The sequence below is a fragment of the Acomys minous genome (genome assembly GCF_964271855.1).
Source record: "Acomys minous genome assembly, chromosome: 4".
Taxonomy (NCBI): domain Eukaryota; kingdom Metazoa; phylum Chordata; class Mammalia; order Rodentia; family Muridae; genus Acomys; species Acomys minous.
The window spans coordinates 131,337,876-131,355,650 of NC_140486.1; the positions used below are offsets into that span (position 1 = coordinate 131,337,876).

General features: G+C 45.3%; 1 protein-coding gene across 16 annotated transcripts in view; it reads left to right on the top strand.

Annotated features, from left to right (window-relative positions):
- Positions 1 to 17,775, top strand: part of DLGAP1 (DLG associated protein 1) — a gene marked incomplete at its 5' end in the record, with an annotated part of 765,236 nt that overhangs the window by 508,775 nt on the left and 238,686 nt on the right. For 2 of the 16 annotated variants that reach the window (XM_084779903.1, XM_084779890.1), the window contains one exon: positions 626 to 769. The exons of 13 other annotated variants lie outside the window; for them this stretch is intronic. In XM_084779903.1, coding sequence (XP_084636029.1) covers positions 719 to 769 — 51 coding nt within the window. Of the gene's footprint in view, positions 1 to 625; positions 770 to 17,775 lie in introns of those variants that run through there. One more of the 16 variants, XM_084779895.1, reaches the window with a different exon arrangement.

The following is a 17,775-nucleotide window of genomic DNA, read 5'->3' on the forward strand; positions in this document are numbered from 1 at the left end:
GTGTATTTGTCACGTGACTGTAGCATCCCACTTGGTGCCTGTGCACACTTGTCTTCAAACTGGGAACTGCATCCCTCTTGTCATTGCCACAGAGACAGCCAGGCAGTCTGTGGTTTGCACATTTTCAGGCATGAGTCCCCATGTGGACTTCTCTGTGACGAAGTATCATCACCCCCACATGTGCTTTAAGGTGAATGAGTACCAAAGAATTCACCAAGGTAATGAGAAAGAGAGAGAGAGAGAGAGAGAGAGAGAGAGAGAGAGAGAGAGAGAGAGAGAGAGAGAGAGAGAGAGAGAGAGAGAGAGAGAGAGAGAGAGAGAGAGAGGTGTCACTTTGCTAGGCCAGTGGCACAGAAAGCAAGCGAACACCCCCCACCCCCACCCCCCCACCTCCCACCCCCATCCCCCCTATCCCCCCACTTCCCCACCCCCCACACCCTGTCGCAACTGCCCTGAACTTCTCACTACCAGCTGGACTGGGAAGTCCCCTCAGGAGTAACCATCCACGGGAAGGTTTGATTTCAGCTTCCTGTGAATGAAACCGGGGAGTTGCGAGTGGAGAGTTGTGAGTGTAGCGCTGCTCCCTCTCTCTCCACACTCCCCCCCCCCACCCCAATCCTGTGTTTACTGCCCGGGCTTGCACACTTTGCCTCAGCAAATCTCAGGCAGGAACTGGAGGCTTTCAGCTGCATACACCAAACCAAAGCCGACATGAAGAATGAACTTCATTTTCCATAAGGACATTCTCTTTGGTGTTCCGGCTAATAAGGTAAGGTAGTTGAGATTCTGGGCTGGAATTAGAAATGCTCTCCTCAGGCTTGGCTTCTTCTGTGTTAATCTGTGAGGTTTGTGGTTTTTTTTTTTTCTTTCTTTCTTTCTTTCTTTCTTTAAAATGTACCAGAGCTAATTTCAAGTTTTATAATGTCTAATGAAAAATTTGTAACGAGTTTTCCCTTTGTGCGCTCTTGAGACGATTGCTTATGATACCAGAGGGGCGAGGGAGAAGAGCAGCTTTTAATAAGAATGATATGACATATTTCTTATCATCTGCGGTACAGAATGGGTTCAGTTAGGCAGGGAAATGTTCAGATCCAGCCATGACTGACTAAGCCACCTAAGCATTGACTGTTGATGTTTATCACGGTGTGATATAAATTGATGGTGAAATCTGCTCTCAGGAAAACAGGCTGTCTGCCTCACATTGTTTTCTGGAATCATTTCATTTGTAAGTATGTGTTATTCTAGAAAAGGTAATCATTTTCAGCTGCTAAAATTACTCCACAGCTTTGGTTTAGGTGGATTTTATTTTATTTTATTTTTGAGAACATATATTTAAAATAGCAGCATTAGTGGTAATGTGAATTTTCCTGCAACTTTCTTGATTGTCCCCGGCTGCAATGATGTTTAGTACGTATGGAAATGTATCTGTTCCCACGTTCCTGGAAGCTGTGGTTTCTGAGAGTTTTCTCGCCACCTTGGCTAGAGTATCTTATAAACAAGAAGTAGAGACACAGTCACCCGGCCGGGAGCACTTACTTGGCAATTCTAATGTTTTTGGTGTCTAACACAGGGGATCTAGTTCTGTTTGGATGCCCCCCCCCCAACACACACACACACACACACACACACACACACACACACACACACACACACACACACACAAAGCCCTGAAACCAGCAAGGCTTTATCAGGATGGAAAAGAAATTGTGATCTAATCTATCAGGACGGCAAGAGTGGAAAATATAACCAGGGTTTGCATTTGTAGGCATTCTGGGCTTGCACTGCTGTGTCATCTGAAAATCAGACCCGAGTCTCCCAAAGTAGGTGACCTCAAACAGTATTAGAAGGTCTAATCACAACAGACAGAGTTTGGGGAATTTTGGAGGAACAGAAAGGAACTGCCCTCCCGACCCTCTCGTCTCAGCGCCCCGCTCTAATTTTCTGCGTGGGACACGAACTGGGGGCTCCCAGGTTTTGTTCATTTGAACTTTCTAAACGTCACAACGGCTTTATATGCCGAGCTCTCTTGCTTTCTCCCCTTGGACTCTAGACTCCTCTCTGTTACCTCTGGAAGTGAAAAAAAACAAGATTCTGAGAGTATTTATGTTGTAGTAGCAACTTAATACTGCCTAAAATATCAGCAAGGCCCACCTGCAAGTTTTGGACACTTCCCTTGAAGTGTCTCTTACTAATTTAGTAAGTAACAGCGTGGAACCTCAGCATCTCACAGTTAATTTTTCAGAGCAGAACAAGACACGTTACCCGTTCACGTTGCACGGTTTTCAGATATGTTCAGCTGCGCAGGTATTCAGTGTGCAGAGCCATGTCGAAAGCACGAGAATTGTACCTTGTCTGGGATTTTAAAGGTGCTTTTTATTTTATTTTTCTTCACATTCTTGCTCATATCTCATCTCTCTAAGCTTCCCTTGGCTTTCCCTGCAATTGTTTTTACTTCTTTTTCCTAGTATTCCCCACCCCACCCCCACCCGGCCACCTTCCTTTCTCTTTGGTACCTCTAACTCAGAGCCTGTAGCTTGTGCCTTGTCCATTTGAACGCCATGGGAAGTAGAAAATGACCCTCTGTAATCAGTAAGTTGTTGAATTCAGCTTCCTGCCACAGACAAAATATGGCTTCTACACCCCATGACTCTCTATCCACTACTGTTTCCTAAAGCCAGCATGGTGATTAAAATAAGCAAGACTGTCAACACCTCTCATATGATATTTTCACTATAGTGGCTATAAGAAATGGAAATTTTAGCCCTTTGAGGGGGATTTTTGGTTTTTGGTTTTGGTTTTGGCCACACCACATGCAAACCATGTGTTATCTACACAATTGAACATTAACTCTTTCAGTGGAGAGGAGAAAATGAGAGAAATCGGGACACACACACACACACACACACACACACACACACACACACACACACATTCCTGACACGTACCCGCAGAGCCCAGGAGCAGCCTCCAGCTGAAGACAGCGGTGATCAGGTGGTCCATTGGTACAGATGGTCCGCACTCAGAAAAAGTTCTTGGCACAGTGGCCAGGCAGCCTGACAGAAGGCAGCGAACAGATTTGTTCCAAACACACGTGAAGACCATTCTTGAGCCCAGTCAGGATCAGCTGGGTGGGGGGGGGGGGCGGGGAGACAGAGACAAGCGAGACCAAGCATCACTGAGCCCAAGCATCACTAGGCTGGGCTACTGTCGTTAATGTGGCCTCATTTATTTGCACAGACTCTGGAACCCAAGGATACCAGAATACAAAACTAAAGCACATCATGGCCACAACTGCGCCTGATGTCCTTCATAGAAAGCCTCTTGCCCTGTGTATCCTAATTCTCTTTTTATTGCTTTTTACTCTGCAAAACAATGGTTCTTGGTATGAGATTTTCACACACAGACATCATTGTACATATATATCCTTATATAAATATATATATCCTTATAAAATATATATATCCTTCTTATTCATGCCCTTCCCTCTCCTGACTTCTCCACCTTCATCTTGCCGGTTCCTCTCCTCTCCATACCCTTCTTTTTCTATCCAGATTAATGAACATCTCTTTCATTAACGTTTCTCTCATGCCATGTATCCACGGCACTTACAAGAGCTGATTGAACTGTGAATGAATGAATGAATGAATGAATGAATGAATGAGAGAGAGAGAAAAACCACCAAGCTCTGTACAACTTGTCTATTTCTCTCTGTCTTCTGCCAATATCCTAGGATCTGAGTTAAATCTCTGCCATGCCTGGATTATTGGGGGAGGGGGGAGATCTTCCTGTCAGTTTTCCCTCATTCCACTCCAATCCACTAGAACCAAATGATTTTTTCTGAAATACAGGCAGAATCATTAAACATTCTGCATAAGCATCATTCATTCAGTGAATCAAACAAGGCGGCAAATACCCAAAGGTCCAGGACTGAGAGGCCATGACTGGGTGAGCTCAAGGCCACCTTAGTTACACAACAGGCTTAAGCAATAGAGTACGTATGTTTATGGTCTCTCTCTCTCTCTCTCTCTCTCTCTCTCTCTCTCTCTCTCTCTCTCACACACACACACACACACACACACACACACACACACACTCATACATACTCACATATTCACACACACACACACTCATACATACTCACATATTCACACACACACACACATACACACACTCATACACACTCACACGTGCACACACACAATCACTGAATGGTCCCTCTTTACCCCTACAATAAAACTGAGATTCCCTAATATGACTTATGAGCTGGTCACATGACTGGGGACACTTTCCCTTCTCCCACAGTTCCTCTCTCTTCCATGCACACTCAGCGGTCTGTTTCCCTCACGCACAGGTGTCACGCCCTCTAACCTGGCACTTTGCACAAGCCACTTCCTCCTCTGGACCTTTCCCTCCCCCACCTCATTCCCTGTTTCATACTGACCCCTTTCTCAGCCTTCCAGTGTCATCTGAGAAGTCGTTCCCCCTGGAAAACCCTCCCTCATGTGCCAGACTGCAGGCAAGGGTCCCATTAGTTACTTTTCCTGTTGCTGTGGCAAAGCTCCTGACAGAAAACCACTTAAGAGAAAGCTTGTCTTGGGCTTTTGATTCGGGAGCGCAGTCTCGCATGCCGCGTGAGTCAGCTGGCCGCGTGGCGTCCACAGTCAGGAAGCAGAGCAGTGAATGGCAGTGCCCAGCTCACGTCCTCCTGTTTAATCAGCCCTGGACCCTGGCGTGTCGGAATGCTGCCCTCACTTGGGTGGGTTCCCATCCGCCAGTGACCCTCTCGTCAACACCATCATGAATACATCTGGCGACTCCAGTTCTGGCCCTGTTGACAATGAAGATGAACCATCCCAGACGCCCTCTTTCATTGTGTCTTCATTCATAGCCTCCATCGCTTCTTCACCAGGCGCTTTCTCTTGTATGCGGAACTGTTCATTCCAAGCCTGTCCCAGCCTCTAGGCTAATAGCTCCATGGAGGCTGGTGTGTGGTCTCGTTCATGGCTGTGGCCCATGCCCAGGCACATTGCCCCCCACACAGTAAAACCTATCTGAACATTAACGTCTGGCTACAGGGCTAAGCGAACTTACCTGTGGTCTTCCTGGGGCTGCAGAAGCTGGCCGTTCCTCACCCGAGCCAGGACTGATCTGCCTGAGGGTACTGCCATTTACGACATTGTTATTAGATAATTTGCCCTCCGGTGTGCTTGATTCCAAGGGCCAGCTCTTTTATTCATCCTGCCTTCTTAGAATGAGAAAAGGGGGTTATTCTTAATGTATTGTGGTCGTGGGGCGGGGAGCTTTAATTTTCTACCAGCTACTGGTATTCCTTCGCTTTCTGGCGTCCAACGGTCTGCCCTGCCATGGGTGTATTTCTCCCTATTGTTGGTTGGAAAGCACTTTTCTCTGTGCTGTAGCTCTTTGTGTGTGTTCACTCTTTCTCCTCCAGCCCCTGCGCCTACAGGAACTTCCAGCCCTCCTCGCCCTCCGTATGGAGGAAGTAGCCGAGCTCTTCCTCTTTCACTTCATTGTCCTTTGGCCCCGACTTCATTCTCCAGGACGTGGCCCTGTGATTACTCTTTCCATAGCACTTTTGCCCAAGCCCCGTCAGGTTCCAGTGCTTCCCAGCCTCAGCCTGCTGTTAGCCTACCCACCCAGCCCCCGTTGCTCTGTGTCGGAGAAGCAAAGGGTTGCTCGATACCACCAAGCCACCTAATTGGCAGAGTTCCCTATGGAAGAAACACCGACGGGAAATGCACAGCATCTGAGGAAGTCTCCATTCTCTTTCTACCGTGATAATCTCTGTGGTCCTTCCTGTGCAAATCAGCACTCATAAGTGCATAGTCAGAGACAGTGAGGGAGTGTGGAATGTGTGAGTAATAAGTGTTTTGGGGGGCACAACTATCTTGAAATCCTCCGTATGAACTGACCAAGCTGTTTAGCATTTCGTTGTTTCCTCATCTGTGCGGTGGACATGGTATTGATGTCTACAACATGAACGGTGGCTAATACAGAACAGAGGACTGGCAGTGTGAGTGACTACAGTAAGTATAGGGACGGTAGTCAATGTGGCCATATCAGGATCTTAGGAGAGGGCATTTGTTACCATGCATGGTAAATAGGGTTTTGCACATGTGATTACATTATCACATGACAGAGATTATCTTAAATTATCTGGGTGGACACTAAATGTATGTGTGTGTTATGTGTGTGTGTGTATGTGTGTATGTGTGTGTATATATATATACACACATACATACATATACGGCCTTGTAGACAGACTTTTAACCAACACATTGCATTTGACTAAAGAAGCACATAGACATTTTTAAATGCCATACTCAACTGGGCACAGTGGCACATACCTGTAATCCCAACACTCAGGGAGGCAGAGCCAGGAGGATCTCTGAGTTCGAGGCCAGCCTGGTCTACAAAGTAAGTCCAGGACAGCCAGGGCTACACAGAGAAACCCTAGCTCGGGGGGGGGGGGGGGGGGAATGTTATACTCCTGGTTTTGAAGGTGGAGAGGCCAGGAGCCAAGAAATGCAGGTAGAAAGACAAGGAAGGGCCCCAAGCCCTGCTGGTGTGGGCCTTTCGGCTCATAAACCTCATGGACTTCTGACCTACGGAGCTATGTGTTGGTGTGTTTGTTTGTTCTACTTTATTTGGGTTTTTATGTCTACCACCTTTCTCCATCCCAATCCCTTAAAACACCCCAACACTAGGTAGACGAGAAAGAAGGTTAGTGGGGAGAGGGGGCATTGAGTTCTTTTTAGAGTACTTCCTGCTGGTTAGGGGCACTGAGTTCCTTGGACCAAGTCCAGTCTTTGTCTCCTCAGAGGATCTCTGGCTTCTTCTTCTCTCTTCTCTCTCAACTGTTTGACAAACCAGCAAAAGCAGGAGTAGGAGGCAGCAGGAGGAACAGCCACACCCCGTCTCTTTGGGCTCTGGTCTTTTACACCCTCTCTAGAGTCCCCAGAATTAAGCTACCTTCGGCTGGCAGAATAACACCTACCACCCCCACCCCACCCCGGCCGCCAGAGCCCTCATGAGGCAAATAGTCTGCTGCTGTGGACAATCTGAAGCGAGCCTATATCCCACACCTGGGATTACAGCAAAAACATGTTTACATAATGCAACTGGGTTTTTAAGGACACCAAAATTCTCACCACAACTGTGAGGGAAGAAATGTGAGTTGTTTGCTAGCTGGTGTGCCTATGGTGACTTCACACAGCAGCAGAGAAAACCCATCCAGCTGGTGGCCATTTTAAGAACTGAAAGATGACTCTCCCAATGAGCTGATAAAGGGAAAGGAAACGTTAATGTAAGGTGGATGACGTTGCATACGTGGTGCTTTGGGGTAGAGAGGCCCTCTACGTTACCGCTGCGTGTCACAGTGTATGAAGGGATGAATCACTGTACCTCAGCAAGAGAAAACCCATTGCGTGGCAAGGCCATCTGTGGGTATCCGAAGCATTAGTGTGGGCAAACGCTTATGGAAAAGAACAACCATGAGTGGTAGATGAGGGCAGAGTCGTAGGGTAGTACGGCCAAGGAAACGGTGAAATGTCCTGTCCCATTCAGGAAGAAAACAAAGTTCTGGGAGAGGAAACCGTAGGCAACAAGAAGGGATCTTATAGAAGAGGGTCTGTGTCCCAGAAACACACAAACACAACAACAACAACAACAAACAAGGAAATGCACATTTCCTCTTGTTCACAGTGCATTAGTGTCAAAGACAGTTCAAGGAATGAGAGCCTTAAAAACACCTTCTAGGTCTTTCCACTAAGTTAAGACTATTGGTGGCACAAGTCTAAGCAATTTCCATGTGGTCTAGCAGTGCTATGAAGGCTCCAAAGGTCTGGAGTGAACTTGGTTTCCTGTGAGTTCTCCGTATATCACGTACAATTTGCATATTGTGCTGGGAAAATACACATGGTCGTGTCTTTGCACACTTTCATCTTCTGGAACACCTTTTCCCCCCTTCTGCTTAGCTGGCAGCATCTTGCCCATCTTTCACATCTCAAGTCAGGGAAGTCCTTGGACGAGCTTCCATGCCAACGCCTTACTTATGGTTTGGTTTCCATCAGCCTGTACTTGCTCCTTCCTCCTCTCTCAACGGGGAAAACTGGACCTGGGGAAAAACACTGGGCCATGAGCATTGTGTCTTCTGCTCCCGCCTCCTTGGCACATGGGAGGGGCCCTCCCTCCACACGTGGATGGATGCAGGGATGATTCTCCTTCACTAACTGTACCCTAGAGTCACTGTTATGACAAGATGAAGAAAATAACAACACCCATGGCACCCCCATCAGTGGCTAAAGAAAATAAGTCCTTCTATCAACCTAACCTTCTGAGAAGAAAACACGACAAAAGCAACAGAATTTCCTCAGGGTTTTTTATTTTATTTTGTTTTGAAGCATGAACTTGTTATGTTTAATTCGAACTTTATAAGTACATGCAACTATTTTGGCTTTATTACAAAAAAAACAAACAATATGGAAATGGCATGTGTCATTAATAAAAACACTGTTTGGTGTTTACCTTTATCCCACCCAATACATGACTTTCATAGTCCACAGTACTATCCTAAAAACACTCAACGTGAAAATAAAATTATCAATAATTTCAAGTGTTTCTATAACTCAACATTTTTCAAGTCTTTGCTTATTAAGGTGAGAGTGCATTTGCATAGATTCTAGGAACAGCTGTATCTATCACTTACCGAGATCGATGCAGTCATACCTGGGTCATGAACAAGTAGGACCAGACCACAGCGCGAAAGAAAACAGCTAAGAGTCTTCACATCTGTATGTGGAAAGTCGAATAAATGTGTGTGTATAGGAAGTAAACAGTATAGATTCTTTAAGATAGAGAGAGATCTAACTCATCACGATGCAGGCTCAAACAAGAGAGAAGACAAGGAGAGAAAATAACGTAACACCCCAAACTGGAAAGAAGACAGAAGCACATCTTGGGAGCCTAGTCCACACACTTGGCTTCACAGCTCAAAGCCCCTGCAGCGTTTTATTAGCAAATGTTTCCAGTTCTAACAGCTGGGTCTAATGAGAGGCTGGCTACATCTTGCCTTTGTCAGAAATGGTTTTGTTTTTCCCCTCACTCTGAGTCCTCCCATAGCCCCAGGACCCCAGGGACCCCAGGGAGCTCATCGTTGCTATTTATCACTTTTACAAAATGCCACAGGGTGCTCAAAAGTAGACCAGGCTATTGAAAAAAAACACAAAATCCCTGCTCTTAGTGGGGGGCACCCAGACCATTAGGAACCATTTGCAGAATCTGGGAAAAGGAAAACAGGAGCGATGAAACAATGTGTCAGGCTGGAGGCCACTTAAGCCGCCTCTGGGAGGTAAATTCTAGAGGGACATGGAAAAAAACAAGCTATTGAGGACTTTCTTCCCCTAACCTGGCCACTCACTAAAATGGCCTCTGGTAGCCAGGCCCCCCTCAGGACGGAGCCGGTGGCAAATCTGATTTGGAATGAGCTAATATTTAAGTCACAGAGCAGGAAGGAGGAGCAGTTCACGTCCTCCTCAGTGGGAGTGACCGCTCCTGGGTAAGGCGCATACTGGCAAGGAAGATGATGGATCTAACCGTGTAGCCTTTGACAAGAACTCAGAAAATGCTGAGAAAACCGGAGATAAAAATGTTGCCCGGTGAAGGCCACATCAGGTTCCTCACACAGACCTGATTTCCTTCTTCATATCACCCAGTAAATGAAATTTCCTCATAAAGTAGATCTTCTTCATAAATAAAGTCAGTAAGAGGCCAAGGTAGGTGTGTTGTGCTGGGTGGGAGCCCCATGCTCTGGGCTTCATTTCCTTCTGGCGGTATCCTTTGTCATCAGCAGTGCTACTGATTGGAACCGTGATTTCAATATTTCGGATTCCTGTACCTCTACCAGTTTGGTTATTTGATGACAACACACCTTGAGTTCAACCTGTTTTATTTCTTGTCCCAGTTGTCTATGGCGTTGTGTGACAATGGGCTTAAGATCAATATTAACCATATCTTGTATTTGGAAGATTGACACAAATGTAATTATTACACAGGTCCATAAAATAAGGTAAAATAAACCCAGTGTCACCTTTGTATTCAGTTTCATACTGACAGTGACTACTATGTAGCAGACACTCCATACGTAGTTGATAATTGATGGTTGGAAATCCTGTAATATGGAAGATAACCAAGGAAAATAATCTCCATATACTATTACATTAATTATAACCACCGAGTAGTTGTGCTCAGCTGCTGTGCCCTTATGCAGCCAGAGGATGCTGTTGGCTCCTGAGCTCTGTCCTGGGCTGGAAGACTGTTTTCTATGAAGCCGTCATTTTGTATCAGTTCTCCATTCTTATGTAATAGAAACAATAAATGTGGCATGGGCGCTCTGCTCCTCTTTCCAATGGGTATTTTTTTAAAGCACCCACAAATGTCATGCCATCTATTTTTAAGCAGGGTGCTGCTGGGTAAACAGCTGAATCGTCTGAACCCAATAGGGAAATTCAAAGTTTAAATAAGCTGTTTTATCTCATTGAAAATAAGTGGTACAGACTGCCGTGCAGCACATGGGTTCTTGCACCCAGGCGCATGTAAATGTTCTTCACTGTGGGTGTAAAAGTCTAGTGAAGAAATAGGGTAGCAAAGTGTATTCTATGGTGCTGGTTCTCTCAAGAGTCTAACTTCTCCCTCTCCACCCTCAGGAACCCGTTCACCTGTGGAAAAACCCAAACTTTCCTTAGGTCTTTGAACCTGCAGGCTGAGAGCTTTCCCAACTAATTCATATTTTTATAATGAAAGTTGCACATGCTGAATGTGGACAAAACCAAATAGTAAAGAGTCATATAGAGTTCAGCGTTCAGCACCTCCCACCTGTGCGCATTCCTCGTCCCTGCAGGAGCATTTCCTCCAGATGTGTTCTATATGTACAGCCGAGTTCGCATGCATGTGTGCGTGTGTGCATGTGTGCATGTGTGCATGTGTGTGTATGCACACATTTATATGCACACACATATAAATATAGCCTCACCTGCCATGCCCCCTTTTTTTGTGGTATGCATATGGCTTCAGGGCTGACCATTTGGGGCTGGATGACCAGCGGGTCTCCTCCCTGGTGGTGGCTGATTCTCCCTCTCAGGAGTTACTAGTTGTTGTAACTCTTTGTCTGAGCCTGGGCCTCACAAGACGTTCTCCCATCAGGAAAATCTGGGACAGTGAGGTCAGTGATTTTGTTTTGCTTGGCTCTGCGTCCCCACCACCTAGATGTATACTCAGCGTGCCCTAAACGGGTACTAAACATCTGCTAAGTGACTGAAGTCTACCACACAGTGAAGAGCTCATAACTTTAAAAAGAATGAGGTTGGTTGAAGCATGCCGTCATGCAACAATGGCCAATATGTGCTATTGAGTGAGAAAGGCCGAGGGCTAGGCTCAGTTAATATACAATTCCTCTTTGTTAAAATGGAAGACAGCGCATGTCTGAGTATACAGATGTTTATGGTTTTTGCACTTCCACGTTGACATATGTTACATATACATATTTATGTGACTATTTGAATATATATTCAAATATTTTGGATGCATGTTATATATATGTAACAGTAATAAAGAAAAAAAGAGCCTCTCAATTTGAGAGTGGGTGGAGCTGGTTGGGGTTGGAAGGAGCACAAGGGAAGGGCTGAGGGAGGAAGGGAAAGGAGAAAGCCACACAGTTATATTTTAATTAAAAGCATATTTTAAATTTTTTATAATATTTTTAAACATTTTTTACTAGGAAAAAAAGTGCTGTGACAGACCATCCTATGAATAAATCTTTTAACCATTTTTTAACCAGCTAGACAAATTGCTGAAATCACTCGTATGTATTCGGCCTTTCCATCAATATTTATTTTATCATCAACTCCTTTAGAAACGGATTAATTTACCCTGTTGCTTGAATCCGTGCAACAGTAGAATCTCAGCGCTGAGCTCTTTTGTGGTCCACGTCTTTGATACAATTGGGGAACGTGTTATACGGCGTGTGGACTAAGTCCTCCTGGATGGTGAGCCTCTGCTAATGTCTCACACACACAAGAATCAGGTCGGGCGTCCCAGTTTCCATCGGCTCCGGTTGATCACGTGTGCTAGAATCTTTCCATTTAAATATTTCTTGATATTCACATACCTCCCACACAAAACGTGTATTTCTCCTTTTGGCTACTGTGTTAGAACAAAAGAAAATACGGTTTTGTAAGCAAAAGCTCGTGCCTTCATTCACAGGAAATTTTGACTCCACTATAACTGGCAGTTTTCTTTAATGAAGCCTCACTGGGTACACACAAGCCACACCTAAGGGCAGCCTCACTGGGTACACAAGCCACACCTAAGGGCAGCCTCACTGGGTACACACAAGCCACGCCTAAGGGCAGCCTCACTGGGTGCACAAACCACACCTAAGGGCAGCCTCACTGGGTACACACAAGCCACACCTAAGGGCAGCCTCACTGGGTGCACAAGCCACACCTAAGGGCAGCCTCACTAGGTGCACAAGCCACACCTAAGGGCAGCCTCACTGGGTACACACAAACCACACCTAAGGGCAGCCTCACTGGGTACACAAGCCACACCTAAGGGCAGCCTCGCTCGGTACACAAGCCACACTTAAGGGCAGCCTCACTGGGTGTACAAGCCACACCTAAGGGCTGCCTCACTGGGTGCACAAGCCACACCTAAGGGCAGCCTCACTGGGTGCACAAGCCACACCTAAGGGCAGCCTCACTGGATGCACAAGCCACACCTAAGGGTTGTCTCACTGGGTGCACAAGCCACACCTAAGGGCAGCCTCACTGGATGCACAAGCCACACCTAAGGGCAGGCCCCACGACTAGCAGCAGATGGCCAGCACAGTCATCTCACTGATATTTGTGTAGACTTTTTTCCCATATTATTTTGCTTGAGCATTGTTTTTATCTCACTGCCCTTTTACTTGTATATTATTGTTTCTGATTTTGTGTTTTTATGGTGTGATCGTGTATATGTGTTTATATTTTCTTTTTTTATATTGTATGAGAATATTTTTCAGTAAAAAATATTTTTAAAGAAAATCAAGTGCCAACATTAGGAGGCCTGAATCCACTACTCCCTACTCCACATCTGTGGGACCCACATGGAGACCGTGCTGTCTACTAGGTCCACCTCCCACATGGACCTTGGTTGGCTCATCAGTCTCTATACTGTAATGTTGTTAACCTGAATTAAGTGGCTAACATCTGCTTATGAGTGAGAATATGCCATGTGTGTCTGTCTGGGTCTGAGCTACCTCACTCAGGATGATTGTCTCTAGGTCCATCCATGTGCCTGCAAATGTCAATATTTCCTTGTTTTTAATAGCTGATTAGTATTCCATAGTGTAAATGTACCACAGTTTCTTTATCCATTCTTCAACTGAGGGACATTTAGGTTGTTTCCAGGTTCTGGCTATTATGAATAAGGCTGCTATGAACCTGGTTGAGCAAATGTCCTTGTTGTGTGGAGGAGCATCTTTTGGAAATATTCCCCAAAGGAGTGGAATAGCTGGGTCTTGAGGAAGCCTTATTCCCAGTTTTCTGAGAAAGCACTAGATTGATTTCCAAAGTGGTTGTACAAGTTTGCACTCCCACCAGCAATGAAAGAGTGTTCCCCTTTCTCCATATCCTCACCAGCATGTGCTGTCATTAGAGTTTTTGATCTTAGCCATTCTCATGGGTGTAAGATAAAATCTCAGAGTCGTTTTGATTTGCATTTCTCTGATGATTAAGGATGACAAGAAGACAAGTTAACTCCTGGCAACAGTAAGCCTGTCTTGAAGAAGAAGATGAGCATCAAAGAACCTCCCTATGGAGTTGTTTTCAAATGTGGCAAACAAGCCACTGGGCAAAATGTCCTCATTTCTGCCACAGACAGAATTCTGAGTAAAAATGGGCAAGTTTAAATGTAGACAGAGTCAACAGCCAAACTCTGCCAAGACAGGGTAAGCAAGTCCTCAATAGTTCCTGCCTCACAAATATGTCTGTTAGATATATTGAGACAGAAGGCTGAAGATGATGCTCCAAGGTTATAGAGCGTGGTAGGTGACTGTTCAGGCAGTGAACTGTCTCAGTCATTTTTTCATTTTGGAAGCTGCTAACCTGCACTCTGGGTTCATTCAAGTATTTAAGTTTTATCCCTTCTCAAATCTCTGATGGGGTTGAAGACCAGATAGTTTAGTCTTTCAATTAAGCTTAGTAGACTAGGGGGTAGGAGCTCTTTAGATCAAGATAGATGTTTTAAATTAATAGAGATGAGCTATGATAGATAGTAATCTCCATTCAGAAATTTAGGCCCAACAAGACAGGAAAGATGTTTACTTCAAGTTTACCAAATGCAAATGGCCAAATCACTATGAATATAACATTTATATAATTCTGGATTGTCTCATGGTTCTTCCTGCTGTATGTAGTTTATTTTACCCATGTGTAATAATATAAATGTATATGTTTAAAAAAGAAACATAGAAAAAGAAAAAGAAAATCAAGTGCCATTTGTCAGACCCTACTGTCCCTCTGGGAAGAGCTCCCTCCGTGCCTGCCCCTCCCTCTGGGGGTGGGGGGGAGGCAGACCCTACACTCCCCTCAGCCTTTGTGTCAGAGCTCTCACAGTCATGCTGAGAAACTTGCCTAGCTTGTTCAGAAGCTAGGAACTCACGTGACTTTTGTTCATATATTATCTAGGAAATAGCTCCTTCTTAGAAGTAATGTTTTCTCTGGACATTTCACAAGAAAATGCATGTCTGGGGACCAAACTCGGGACCTTGGGCATGCAGAATACATGTCCTACCACTCAGCCATACTCTCCTCAAATGTATTTTTCTGGGTATTGGTCTAATTCTAACCCCCAAAAGGGACTCCTTCCGAATATTATAGGATGTCATAAATGAAAATTAACTTAATGTTTTTCTGTCAAGGCATAGACTTTTACTCTAAACAAGCAGTTGCTAACATGAGTAGGAAGTTAAGAGCCCACCCATCTCTGCAGCGAAGTGTAGGAACAGCAGGCAGCCAGCGCTGGCCCTGGGAGGTGGCAGGGATAGCTGAAGAGCTCTCACAGGGCCGGTGTGACTCATTAGCAAAAGATAAAAGAAAAAAAAATACAAAGCATTTCTCATGTGAGGTGCACCTGCCGTATTGCTCTCTGTAGGTAGCTCAGTTCCTAGTGGGAAAAACATCACTGTTCTGTACACAGTGTGCTATGGACTCATGGGGGGGGGGGGCGGGAAGGAGAGAGGGAAGGAGTGAGGGAGGGGACTGGATTTGAGAGAAGTAATAACAGCATGTTTGTACGTGTGTGCACGGTTAGCAAGGGTCCTGTTTCGTTTTACATCCAAAGGTGATCATTTCTAAATATAGATAGGCCCTTCTTGCCTCAGAATTCTTACCATCACAATGTTGGCACAGGCTGGGAAGGCTGCTTGGAAGTAAAGTGCCCGCAGTAACAAGGGTGAGAGGCTGGGTTCAGATTTCCAGCCTCCATGTGAAAACCCAAATGTACCGACACCTATTTATACCCCTGGCAACGGAGAGACAGAAACAGGAGGATAGCTGGAACCTGCTAGCAAGCTAGACTTTCCAAGTCAGAATAGGCAAACTGCAGGCTCACTGAGAGACCCTGTCTCAAAATATAGGCTGGAGAGCAATAGACATTTAACACCAACCTCCTGGAATCTTCATAAAGCAAGCAGTCCCATATCCAGCATCCTCTTGGAAACCTCTTCTGCGGACTATGTCTAAGGGTTGGTGATAAGTAAATCGCACCCTGGAGTGCACTAGGTGAGGTGACAATCTTTTGTCTTTGCTTACTGGGCCTGCCCACATCTGGTGCTAGGCCTCTCTTGGTCTGGAGTTCAGCTGGCCATTCTGTGAGATGTAGCTTTGGATCCCTGAGATCACCATGGAAACACGTGCAATCCCTCGGAGGCTTCCAACACCTCTCTTCTGCATGCTAGCCATAGATCCCCTGCCTGCCCTCTTCCTTTACATGTGCACATGTGAGCACATACAAGCTCCTCCATGCACCAAATGTGATCTGCTGAGGTCCCCTCTGCCTGCTCACTATGGATGCCGGGTTTCTTCCGCATCATTGACGGAGGAAAGTCCAAGGTTAAAAGTTCCTATATGTCACTTCTCAGTTGATTAATTTAAAAAAAAAAAAGTTCTAACCCAGCTGAGGAAGTTAGGCACTTCATGAACACTTTTATATCACTTAGTAGCAGACCACTCACCTTGGAACTGAGGTTGTAGGTGTGAATAACAGTGTCTGTGAAAACATCATCTTTTCTCTCAAATTGCTCGTAGATTAGTGGGTGAGGCAGATTTCCCAAGCAAATGGTTTTTAAACAGTACAATACGTATTTCATAAGCAGTATTTCGAGTTCTTAGTAAGTCCTGATTTCTGTAGATTATCTCCATGTTTATTTTTACTAAGTGGAGCATTATGAATTACTGGTCCCTTCAAAAATTGGTTTTGAAGGAAAGTTAGCCTCTCAGATTCCTCTTTTGTTATCGTCTGACGCGATGCTTCAGATCACCTCTCCGTTTTCCTGTTCATTTGTCAACAAGAAATAATTTTCAAAAAAAAAAATGTTCATGAATTTGACTTCCCAGGCAGTCTACTGGGTGCAAAGGAGAACAAACAGGCTTGGTGTTGGGGAGATTTTCCTCAGTCTCCAGAGCGGCTAGTTGGGGACTTTTTATTTATGCTTAGGCTTTTGAGCCAAATGGTAACTTTTCCACAAAACAGACAACTCACAACCAAAGTGAACCATGAACATCTGTAAGCAAGCAGTAGGTGATCATCCCAAACGCCAGAGTCATCCCCCTGCCGGAGAAGCTGCTGCCTGTGTCCCCATCTGTACTGGCTATTTCTGGGTGCCCACCTGGCTAGGCTAGAATACTGGCTTTGAGTCAAATCTTAAAGTGGGGGTTGCTGTGGTAGACTCCTTACAGATACAGATAAAATCAGCCAACAGTTTGCCTTATATAAAAGCAATTCTCCTCCATACTGTGAGTTATAAACACAGCTATTCAATAAGAAAGACCTTAAGAGCAAAGCTGAGGTTTTCCTGGGAAGACCATCCTTAGGACGGCAGCATTGCTGCCGCCTGAGTTTCCAGGTGGCCCTGTGTGCGGCTAAAGCTTGCCGTTGCCCACTGGCACCCCAAGTCTTTGGAGAATCCCCCAAGCCCACTGATCTCTCACAATTCCCACCAAGCCTGGATTTATTTTGGATTCCCTCGTGGGTCAGCTCCTTCATGAGGTAAATGGGATTTAGGGACTTCCACCACCCCACATGGATGGAGATTTAGCTCTCAATCCCTTTCCACAGGATTTTCACACGAAAATACCTCTGGATCAGACCCCCTCCACCCCCAGGAAACCCTACAAACGTTCATTTGGTGGGTGTGTCTCTGTTACATTCAATAGGCATGTCCTGTATGTTATTATGTTCTAAATTAATATCTTATAGTTAAGAATCTCCACCGTGCCGGGCATGGTGGCACACACCTTTAATCCCAGCACTCAGGAGGCAGAGGCAGGCGGATCTCTGTGAGTTCGAGGCCAGCCTGGCTACAAACTGAGTCCAGGACAGCCAAGGCTACACAGAGAGACCCTGTCTCAAAAAAAAAAAAAAAAAAAAAAGAACCTCCACCCTTACGGTAAGATCTCTGTAAGTCTCAATGTTCTCGTTTTATATTTGAAAGCCTAA